General features: G+C 46.7%; 1 protein-coding gene across 1 annotated transcript in view; it reads right to left on the bottom strand.

Moving 5' to 3' along the window:
- Positions 1–9,769: 9,769 nt before the first annotated feature.
- Acp5 (acid phosphatase 5, tartrate resistant) overlaps positions 9,770–12,056 on the bottom strand; it is a 5,732-nt gene continuing 3,445 nt past the window's right edge. The window contains 3 exon segments of the mRNA XM_050125589.1: positions 9,770–10,301; positions 10,898–11,303; positions 11,493–11,505. Of these exon segments, the coding sequence (XP_049981546.1) occupies positions 10,059–10,301; positions 10,898–11,303; positions 11,493–11,505 (662 nt within the window). The 3' untranslated portion in view covers positions 9,770–10,058.

Below are 12,056 nucleotides of genomic sequence, written 5' to 3'. Positions count from 1 at the left end.
ATAAATAAGAGGGCTCTAAGTCTAATACAAAATTATATACAATAAGGCAGAGGCAGGTGGATCTCTGTGAGTTCGAGACCAGCCTGGTCTACAGAGCTAGTGCCAGGACAGGCTCCAAAGCCACAGAGAAACCCTGTCTCGAAAAACAAAAACAAAAAACAAACAAACAAAAAGAACAAATATCCTATTCTAACTAGCTTAAGTCTTGTATAATAAATAACTTGGCCAAGTCATGAGAGGAAAGTAACTACAATTATCTAGTCTTCCATCCCATCTAAGATCCGAAAAGGGAACTAGTATTACTTGAGTAAGTAGGAAGTACAATCAAGTAACTTCCAAAACATGTAACAAATGATAGAGACAACTGGCTACCTGGGCAATCATCCAAAGTCTCAATTGCAACATTGAAGCAACCAACTTTGGCTAAGGCCTAGAATAACTGACAGACCATTTTCAGAGGCTGGAAAATTTTCAAAATTGTCTTACACTGTCTTGGCAAGATTTGACAGTCCTGCTTATCCATTTCCAGATACTATGTATCTTGTCAGTGGTTGAGGCATGGACGTTTCTTTGCCCAAAGGCCATTTTTGCCAAGAAGAAAACAAGCTCCAAGTGGAGTGTCTTAGGTGCTCAACACTCTCTCAGGAATAGATCGGTGTTGCCAGGAGCAATTGTGTCTCATGTCAACAGAACTCTTATTTAAATGCCATTTTTACAGCTCTTTGAAGTGATTGAAGATTATCTATCTATGTAGAATATAATCTCTATGTATCTAAAGAAACTGACTAGTCTAACTATGACAAACATAGATGATTTGGGGCTGGAGAGATGGCTCAGAGGTTAAGAGGATTGCCTGCTCTTCCAAAGGTCCTGAGTTCAATTCCCAGCAACCACATGGTGGCTCACAACCATCTGTAATGGGGTCTGGTGCCCTCTTCTGGCCTGCAGGCAGACACACAGACAAAATATTTTTATCTATAAAATTAAAAAAAAAACATAGATGACTATTGATCTATAATTCTTAATACCTGTATAACTTAGAGACTAAGACAATAAACAACTGTACAATAAATGAGGACAATGACCTCCAAATGTAAACAATGTATAAGCATCTTGATCAGAGGTAGAAATGTACACTGCAATATACTAAATATCTATTAATATATAAAAATGTTTTAAACAGAGGTAGAAGCATGCATGCATACAATATTCAATATAATTTAACTTTATCAATATACAAGAATCTATATCAATGTAATTGTCTATAAATAATAGCTCACAAGTATTCACTCTATTACTCACTATTATTATTAGTGTGAGTAAGCTCATACCAATCTATCATTCCATCCAATCCCCCCTTTTTTGAGAGATCCCTAAGCTTATGAAATTTCCCCCCTACCCTATACCAATTATAATCAAACCCTAAATGATGTCCCTAACCCTGAGGACAAACTTTGTTGTTAGGGGGGGACACCGTCTTCTAGAATTACTTCCAGCTGTCATGGGGGCAGTGTTCTTTCTACAGGATCCTGTGAAAGTGAAATGATGGTTAAATTTCAAGATTACTGTCTGGTATAATTGCAAATAGTCTCTGAGTATTTGGTAGGGTTTTTCTGAGATTCCTATTTGGAGGTCTGGCCAGAACGTTGTAAAAAAAAGTGCACCATTTCAGCTACCCAAGTTGGAACCACCTGTATGGTTATCATCATTGTGTGTGTAGATGTGATGTGTGTGTAGATGTGTGCATATATGTGTGTAGATGTGCGCATGTGTGGTGTATGTAGATGTGATATGTGTGTACATGTGTGCATGTGTGTCTGTACCTGCATGCATGAGTGCGTGCGTGCACGTGTGTGTGTGTGTGTGTGTGTGTGTGTGTACTCTCACTGTCTCACTTGCTATGGGCTATTTTTATTTAAACAGGGCAGTTTGTGGGAGTCTGTTCTTTCCTTCCCACGAGGATTTCAGGTATTGAATTTGGGTGGTCAGGCTTGGCCCTTACTAGCTAACTCATCTTACCTCCCAACCCCCACAACAAAGTCAGGGAGGCTGCACATGGGGTGCCACACCTTTAATCCCACACGCAGGAGGCAGAGGCAGGTGGATCTCTGAGTTTAAGGCCAGCCTGGACAGTTAGGGCTTTGAAAAGAAACTGTTTCAAAAAACCCAAAAATCCACAAACAATACAAAATAAGGTTAGGGACTGGGGACAAGGCCCAGCCAGAAAAGTGCTTGCCCTGAAAACACAGGACATCCGTGCTCTCCTAGGCATGGCATGTCCACCTGTGATCTCATCACTCGGGAGGAAGAAAGGCAGGAAGCTTGTGGGACTTGCTGGCCAGCCAGACTGGCAGCATCACCGAGCTTCAGCTCCGAGGAGACACCCCACCTCAGAAAATAGGCTGAAGACTGGACAGACGGCTCAGTGGTGAGCACCGCTACGTTTGCAGAGGGCCTAGGTTCAGTTCCCAGCACCACGGCATGAACTCCAGTTCAAGGGGCTCTGTTCTTTTTGGGCACCTGCATGCACGTGATCATAAAAAATATATTAAAGTTTATTTGAAACAACTAGAGAAATTGAGGAAGACACCTGACACAACCTCTGGCCACTACATGTACACATACAGACATGCATACATGTACACGTGACCAACACAACCTCTGGCCACCACATGTGCACATACACACATGCACACATGTACATGTGAATGTGTACATACAGACACACAAATCAAACAAGAGAAACAGAGCAATCACTGAGGCAGGAGGATCACCTTAACTTCAAGGCCAGCCTGGGTTTCAGTGTGAGTTCCAGATCAGGCTGGACTACAGAGTGAGACTATGTCTCGAGAGTGAGGGCAGATGACCGGGGTCAAGAGTGCTTGCTGTTCTTGGTTTTCAGCATGCACACGTCAGGTGGCTCTCAACTACCTGGGACTCCAGCACCAGGGTATCCAACACCCCCTGTTGGCCTCTGTGGTCACTCCCACACAGGTATGCAAACATACACACATAAATAAAAAAATAATCTACAGCTGGTCTACAGAGTGAGTTCCAGGATGGCCAGGGCCACACAGAGTAACCTTGTCTTGAAAAAAACAAAACAAAACAACCTAAAACAACAACAACCACAAAAAAATAGCAAAAATAAACAGAGCTTGCCCAGAGTGCTGTAGAACTCCTGACTCCAGGAATCCTCCTGCTTCAGCTTCCTGGGAAACTTGGACTCCCAAGACACGTGGCACACGGTGGGGGTGCTTTGGCTCTGGTAGACCAGCCCCGTAAGCGTCTGCTGGGATCAGCTCAGGGTTGGTGCTTAGGTAAGATTCCTTCCTGGTTGTTTGGTTTTGAGACAGGGTCTGTGGTGATATATGTTCTGAAAATACCTTTCCTTCAAAGGGACTGAAAGTTTTGCAGACCTTGCAGCTAAGTTAAATGTATGCCTTGAGGTCATTCAAGACAGGTAGTCACAATGCCATCCACTGTGTACCCAGCCCGTTTTTGTCTAACTTGCCTCCTGTCTTTGACAGTGTAAACAACCTTCCCAGCTAAATGGAGTGCATAGCTTTTAATCTTAATCCATGTTTTCTTGCACACCTCTGACAAGAGTAGTGGTGTGTGTGTGGTGTGTGTGGTATGTGTGTAGTGTGGTGTAGTAATCATTTTCTGAAAGCAGCCAATGGGTTGACAGAAACCTTAAACAATGCAGATCTCCCATGAGTGCTGGAAGCGACGTGAGGACATGATGGATAATATCAGTGCGGTTCTGAGTTACTCAGGGTCGTTTGCAGTTGAATCACTTCTTCCCTTGCAAACTCTGGACCGTTTCTGTGAAGATTCCCTCTTCCTTTCCTATGCCATGTTTTCCGTGCTCTTCAATAAATGCAGAGCAAAGACCCTTGTTTGGGATAGACACAACAAAAGACAGGTATAGACAAAAGGACAGACAGGCACAGACAGTAGGACAGACACAAAGACAGACAGGCACAGACAACAAGGTCAGATCAGAAACACACAACACACAGGCTACAGACAGACAGGGAGATAAATGGAGAATTCAAATTTATGCTCAAATTTGTGATCAAACTAATTAAGATTAGTTTCTCTCTACATCCCTTAATGTGACATTGATGCAAAGGTCTCACTCTAGCCCAGGCTAGCCTGGAATTCCCTTAGTAGCCCAGGCTGTCCTCAAACACACAATGATTCTACCTTAGCCTCCCAGGTGTTGTAATTACAGGCATGAGCCCCCACATTAAAAAGCTGCCTTCTGTCTGTCTGCCTGATTCATCTACGCACCCATCCACCCGTCCGTCCGTCCATCCATCCATCCATCCATCCATCCATCCATCCATCCCAGGGAACATTTTTTCAGAGTCTGGTTAAGAGAAAGGAAAATAAGAGGGCAATCAAGCTGTAACTCTCAACAGCTTCCGGGAGGAGGGAGATGGACAAAAGCCAGAAAGATAGCCACACTTTTTGTCTTAGAGTTTAAGAATGCAGCAGGTTCAGCAAAGGAGGTCTGTAAGCAGCTGTGTGGGGTTGGACGTCTTCAGGGAAACAGAAAAAAATCTAGTCAGGCTGAGCTGTGCTGATGAACAACTACAAAACTGTTTAAACAATCAAACAAACTCCAAAATATTTTTTTGGCTGGGGTAGGAGTTGTGTGCAGGTGAAGGTCAGAGTCCAATTTGTGAGAGTTAATCCCCTCTTTCCAGCATGCATATTCCAGGGGATGGTAACTGGGTGGTCATGCGTGACTGTAAGCCCCTTTACGCCATGAGTTTTCTCCCAGCCCAAGAGCCCCTACTCAGCTGCAACAGTAACAGGGCTCTGTCTCAAGTTCAACAGTATGGACATAAAGTGGCGCCTGGAGGTAGCTCTTCTTCCATCCTCCTCTTTGTGGAGGAAACAGCAATCAAACGCTGTGGGCTGTCACTTGATTCCGCCAGGGGGCAGACAATCCAGTATCCCTGCTCTGTCACCCCTGGTGTGACAGTTGAAACTGCCAAGAGAGTGGTTTTTGTGACTTGCCTCACGCCAGTGGCTTAGGCAAATATGTCTGCGGGCGAGTGTTACTCAATTCCCCGCTGAAAGACCGGCTTTCTCTTCTCTTCCTCTCTGTCGTTGTCTCTGCCTCTTGCTTCTTTTTTTCTTCCTTCCTTCCTTTCTTTCTTTCTTTCTTTCTTTCTTTCTTTCTTTCTTTCTTTCTTTTCTCTCTCTCTCTCTCTCTCTCTCTCTCTCTCTCTCTCTCTCTCTTTCTCTTTTCCTTCCTTCCTTCCTTCCTTCCTTCCTTCCTTCCTTCCTTCCTTTCTTTCTTTCTTTCTTTCTTTCTTTCTTTCTTTCTTTCTTTTCTCTCTCTCTCTCTCTCTCTCTCTCTTTCTCCCTTCCTTCCTTCCTTCCTTCCTTCCTTCCTTTCTTTCTTTCTTTCTTTCTTTTCTCTCTCTCTCTCTCTCTCTCTCTCTCTCTCTCTTGTCCTTCCTTCCTTCCTTCCTTCCTTCCTTCCTTCCTTCCTTCCTTCCTTTCGTTCTTCTTGAGACATGGTCTCACTATAGCCCTGACACTCAGTAGACCAAGCTGGGCTTGAACTCACAGAGATCCACCTGCCTCTGTCTCTTGAGTAATGGCATAAAAGGTGTACATCCCAGGTCAGGCTCTGTATTCATTCTAGGTGAGCTGGGAGAGTAGTTCCCAGGCGGAGCTCTTGCCTGCGTAGGTGAGACATCAAAAAGAAGTTAAAATGACAGTGATGCTCCCGGGAGCAAATCCAGTTTATCCAGAAACAAGTCTGAACGCAGAGGATGTGAACACACAGGCGCAGGCACTTCAGTGCTGGCTGCAGATTGCAAAATGGATTGCAAGGCACCCAGAAGATCCTTGATAAGTGGAAGGTTAGAAGCCAAGGATCAGGGGACAGTCTCTGTACTCAGAAGAAGCTCTCCAGACAGAAGTGCAGACCTTCGGTTTCAAAAGGAACCTTTATGGCTGATGAATATGCTGGGCTCTTTTGTGTGTGTTTGGTATTGGGGATGGAATTTAGGAACTCACAGATGCTTAGGCAGGGTCTCTACCACTGAGCTACACCCTCACACACCCCCAGCCCCTCACTGGGGGATTCTAGGCAGGGGCTCTACCACTGAGCCACACCCCAGTCCCTCACTGGGGGATTCTGGGCAGGGTTCTACCACTGAGCCACACCCCAGCCCCTCACTGGGGGGTTCTAGGCAGGGACTCTACCACTGAGCCACACCCCAGCCCCTCACTGGGGATTCTAGGCAGGACTTCTACTGCTGATCCATACCTCCCTGCAATGTTACATGTGGTAGGTTTATGACTTTGCCAAAACTTATCAGAGGGGTTGGTATAGATCAGTTGGTAAAGTACTTGCACAAAATCCTGGGTTTGATCTGATCCCCAGTAGCTCATAAACTAGGTGTGGTTGGCACAGGCCTGTGATCTGAGTTCTTGGAGGAAGCAAAATCTTGAAGGGTGATACGCTACAAATGCACCAAGAACCACAATGCAAATAAAGAAACTTAAATAAAAAACAGACCAGCTGACTAGGGGTGTGGCTCCGGATAGGGTGGGTACTTAGTGTCCTCAAAGCCCTAGCTTGATCCTCAACATGCACGCACGCGGGCGCCTTGTAAAACTGCACATTTAATGGGTTTGAATTAAGTATGTGAATTACACTTCAAAAATTAGTTTTGAAGAAAAGGAACGTTAAAAAACAGGGTGTGACTCAGTGGGTAAGAAAAAACATATTCCGGTTTGCTTTGATTTTCATAAGAAAATATACGACAGAAACTGGGAACAGTGACACACTGTGATGCTTGAGAGGCCGGGCAAGAGTATGAAGTCTGAGGCCTAGCTAGGCTCCACCGCCGACAGTGAGACCCTCTTTTTATGGAGGGGAGGGGGAGAAGGGAGGAAGGGGACAGAGGGAGGAACAGAATGGACAGGAAATTAGCAGGAAGGGAAGCAGTTTCCTGTCAGGCTAGAGGGAAGGAAAGGGTGGACTTGGAGAGCACAGTTCGTTTTTTAATTTTCTGTTTTACTTTCAAGTTTACTCTGCTTTAAAATTTATTTATTCTACTTAATTTATTTTTGTAGAGGGGCATGCGTGTCATGGTGAGTGTGGAGGTCAAAGGACAGTCTACAGGAGTCAGGTCTCTTCTTCTGCCACGTGGGCCTGGGGATGGAACTCAGGTTACTACGAGGCTGTGTGACAAGCAGTTTTACAGATTTCTGTTTATTTTATGCTCATGGATGTTTTATCTGTATGTATTTGCATGTAGTGCCTGCATGCCTGGTGCCTGTGGCTGCCATAAGAGAGAGTCGAACTGTTGTTAAAAGGAATTGTGTGCTGTCGTATGGTGCTGGAGATTGGACCCGGGTCCTCTGGAAGAGCAGTCACTGAGCCATTTCCTCACCCCTGGAGCAGGAACTTGCACCCAGCTGGACCCTGTTTGTTTTTTCCCTAGGACAACAGACATGTGTGCGCCCACCGCCTGGTTTTATGTAGTTCTTCAGATGCGACCAGGGCTTTGAACACCATATCCCCAGCCATATGGTTTCCCTGCTTTTATTTTTGACTCATTTGAGGCAGGGGATTTCTATGTAGTCCTGGCTCTCCTGGAGCTTGCTATATAGACCAAGCTGGCCTCAAACTCACAGAGACCCACTGAGTGCCACCGCTCCTGGCTCATATATCTGTTCCAAGACAGGGTCTCATGTAGTCTAGGCTGACCTCAAATTTACTAAGTATCAGAGAATGGCCTTGAGTTTCTGATCGTTGCGTCTCGACCTCCGGTGTGCTGGGATTATAAGTGTGTACCACCAAACTCTGCTTCACTTTTCTGTAAACTTTAGATGTTTGAATGTGTGATTATTCCCAGCTCCATACTGAAATGGTCCAAAGTCAGTGCTGGGGACAAACTGCTGGAGGAGCTGTGATTAAGCGAAAGTACTCCGAGTAGGGATTTGTTCTCCTGGTGCTCTCCGAGCTGTGAAGAAAAGGAATATTGAGGCTAGACAGCAAAGGAAGAGAGGGTTTGGAGTGTGTCTGAATGGAAGACCACTTGTCCAGTGTGTTCAAAAGTTTGGATTCTGTCTTCAACCCGGGGAAAAACAGAACCCGAGGCTCTGTGGTGAATCACATGCTTAGTGTACACAAAGTCTTCAGTCCTCAAAATCCCCTAAAACTTGGGACCTTAGGTGGCAGCACATCCCGTTGTGAGGTGGAAGTGGGACAGCGGGGGCTCAGACTCATCACTGGCTACTTGAGCTCAAGGTCAGCCTGGACTTTACTTGGCTCCTTCCTCACAAAAGGGGCCAGGACTGGAGCTTTGGCTCAGTGGTGGAGAGGACTTGCTGCTCTTGCAAAGGACCTGAATTCCTTTCCTGACTGCTTTAATCCCAGTTCCAGGGGACCCAACACCCTCTTCTGGCTTTTGTAAACACTTGCAAGAATGTGACACACATACAGACAAGCAGGCACACACATATACACATAATAAAAATAAATAAAATTTAACAATAATAAAAACAAAATAAAAAGTTGGGCAGTGGTGATACACTCGGGACACAGAGGCAGGAGGATCTGTGAGTTTGAGGCCAGCCTGGTCTTCAGAGCAAGTTCCAGGGCAGCCAGGGCTACACAGAGAAACCCTGTCTTGAAACAAACAGACAACAAAATTAAATACCGGACTAGAGTTGTAATTTAGTAGGTGGAGTGCTAGCCTAGCTTTCACTAGTCCTTCCCCAGCACATGAGGATCCAGAGGTCAAGGTCATTTTGCTGAAGCAAGACAGAACCCAGCCAGGGCTGTAAGCGACCTTGTCTCAGACAAACAACAAACAGGGGTAGTACTTGGCTCCAGGTGGGCTGTGGAGAATCGCTCAGAAGGGTGGTAGCTATAGAAAGGACCTTGGGGACTTGCTGTGTTCTTTTTTCTGATCGAATAATTGGTTGATTGATTCATCCATTCATATAGATATGGTTTTTGAGACAGGGCTTCTCTGTGTATCATTTATTTATTTTTTGAGACGGGGTCTCACCAGGTAGCACAGCCTGGCCTGGAACTTGCTATGTAGAGCAGAGTGACCCAGAACTCAAGGAGAAAAGTCTGTTTCTGCCTCCTGAATGCTGGAATTAGCAAGATGGCTGTTCATTTTCAGTGGGACCTTGCTATGCTGCCAGGCTGGCCTGGAAGTTCTAGACCCAAGTGGTTCTCCTGATTCCCTCTCCTGTGTACCTGGGACCACAAGCTCAACCTCCACATCTTGAGGTTTACTTAAGATCATGTCCACAACCAGGCATGATGGCAGATGCCTGATATCTCAGCACTGGGGCCACTGGGGGACAGAGACAGGACGACCTGGAGTTCAAGGTTAGCCTGTGCTACTCGAGACCTGGCTTCAAAAAACAAAACAAAAACAAGGGTTAAGAATGTAGCTTGGGGGTAAAGCCCAAATAGTATGGAGGAGGCCCTGGATTCCAGTGTCATAGCTGGGGAAGGAAGGTTAATGTCCATGCATAAAGCTAGGTGGTTATGCATGGGACTAAGAGATGGAAGGAAAGGCCAGAGACAGTTTAGCAGGTAGGGCCACTCGCCATCAAACCTAGGAGCTTGTTTGATCCTTGGGACCCGCATGGCGGTAGGAGAGAACGGACTCCCACATGCACGTTGCACGGCGGGCTGCGTTCACCGAGACTGCATCCACACGCATAGTAACCCAGATGACGCATCCATTTGGAGACAAGTGCGGCCTCGACAACTATTCTTTTATTGAATAGCAGTGACAATAAGATGCTTGTCTTAGAAGAAACCCAAAACATCAGGGGTGAGCCTGGTTTTGGGGTGGGGTGAGTCGGTGAACACACACTTCTTCCATGTATGTAAGCCTCTGTGGTTTTACTTCCCACTCTGCCAGAGCACCAGGGGCCAGAGAAAAGGCTGCCGGTGGGGGAGGTCCTCACAGCACCCACCCGCCAGCCATGCATGCGGAGGCTTCCTGCCTCAGAGCTGGCAAGGGACAAGCGGAACCCTATGGTGCTCAGAGTCTGCGCCGCCTGGGCAGGCTGGTCTTGAAGAGTGATTTTCCAGCAGCCTCCACGTAGGTGATGGTCATTTCTTTGGGGCTTATTTCCACATACGTGAAGCCACCCAGGGAGTCCTCAGACCCATAGTGAAAGCGCAGGTAGTTGTTGGGGACCTTGCGTTGGTGTCGCACAGAGGGGTCCATGAAGTTGCCGGCCCCACTCAGCACGTAGCCCACTCCATTTTCATCCTGAAGATACTGAGGGCATAGGATGCAAGGTTGGTCACTCCAGCCCGGTTAGGGGATGACCAGGGGCTTCACCGAGACCTATCCTAAGTGTGGGAATAGGGCTATTCCAGACCACAGAGCTATCTTGAGCAAGAGGTGGATAACCTCTTTGTTTCAGTTTCCCCATCTGCAGGAATGCATCAATCCTACTGCACAGGCACACGGGGAGTTACTCTGGCATTTAAGGAGAGGTGTGTGTGTGTGTGTGTGTGTGTGTGTGTGCGTGTGTGTGTGTATGTGTGTTTCCTGGCAGTGTTGAGGATAAAACCCATGGTTTCCTGCTTGGTAGGCAAGCATTCTACCACTGAGCCACACCCCAGCCCCTCACTGGGGGATTCTATGCAGGGGCTCTACCACTGAGCCACTCCCCAGCCCCTCCCTGGAAGATTCTAGTCCAGCACTCTGCCTTTGAGCCATACCCCCTTGACATCATAATTTAAGGGAGGGTATTGATGCTCTGAAAGATACCAGAGGTCCCCTGAACAGCAGGAGTCCGGCCCTGCAGCACCTTGCAGTACAGTAAGAACACCTTACCAGATTCCCTATCCTGTCCACAGAGCTCTCACCTGCAAGTTGTGGTCATGTCCACACAGGTAGGCAGTGACCCCGTATGTGGCCAACAATGGCCGCAGGTGCTTGACCAGGCAGCGGGTGGGTCCGTGTTCAGCAATGGACCAGATGGGGTAGTGGCCAGCCACCAAAACATAGTCCTCCTTGGCTGCTGCCAACTGCTTTTTGAGCCAGGACAGTTGACTGCGGGCCACTCCCAGGTCGCGGGGCATTTTGGGCTGCTGACTGCTGAAGTCATCAGAGTTGCCACACAGTGTCACCGTGTCCAGCATGAAGATGGCCACAGTTACGTTTGTCCGTGGGATTTTGAAGTGCAAACGGTAGTAAAGGCTTGGGAAGTTCCTGTGGAGGGAAAAGAAATTGTGGGTAAGCATTTTAGGCAGGAACACACTAAGATTAGTTCTGGCCAAAGGACTTCCTGTTTTGATTTTTTTTTAAATCTTAAAAACATTTCTTTTTAGATTTTATTTATTTTTTATTTTATATGCTTGAATGCTTGCCTGAATTTTATGAACTTGAATGTGTACCCTCGTACCAAGTGCATGCAATGCCCATGGAGGTCAGAAAAAGATCCCTTGGGACTGGAGTTACAGATGGTTGTGAGCTGCCATGTGTGCTGGGAAATAAACCCAGAGGCAAAGGACCTCTTTTTAAAGTTTTTAAATGTGTGTGTGTGTTCACATATATTTGTGTGTGTGTGTGTGTGTGTGTACCCATATATTCATGTTTGCACTTGTGCATAGAAGTCAGGGCTAGTTTTAGATTTTGTTCCTCAAGAGCTATGTACCTTGTGTGTTTTGGTGTGTTTTTGATGTGTGGTAAGGGGTACTTACCCCCCATGCATTCATGGAGGCCACAGCAGGGAGCTGAGTGTCCTTTAAGGCAAGGTCTCTCATTGACCCTGGAGCTCACTCCCCCCCCCCTCTGGCTAGCCTGGAAGTCAGCAAGCCCCACTGACCTCCTGTCTCCCCTCCCACCCCACTTACTGCTGAAGTTACATGCATGACAGGGATAGTACCTGGTTTTCATGTGGGTGCTGGGGTGTGAACCCTGGTCCTTGTGCTGGAGCAGCAAGAGCTCTTGACTCTTGAGTCATCTCTCCAGCTTCATTGTATTTGTTTGTGTCCATTTTTGATTGCTAGTGTGTGTGTGTGG

Source organism: Alexandromys fortis, unplaced genomic scaffold (assembly GCF_014885135.2).
Source record: "Alexandromys fortis isolate MF-2015 unplaced genomic scaffold, M_Fortis_MF-2015_v1.1 scaffold_242, whole genome shotgun sequence".
Lineage (NCBI taxonomy): Eukaryota > Metazoa > Chordata > Mammalia > Rodentia > Cricetidae > Alexandromys > Alexandromys fortis.
This window is presented reverse-complemented; position numbering and strand designations above follow the sequence as displayed.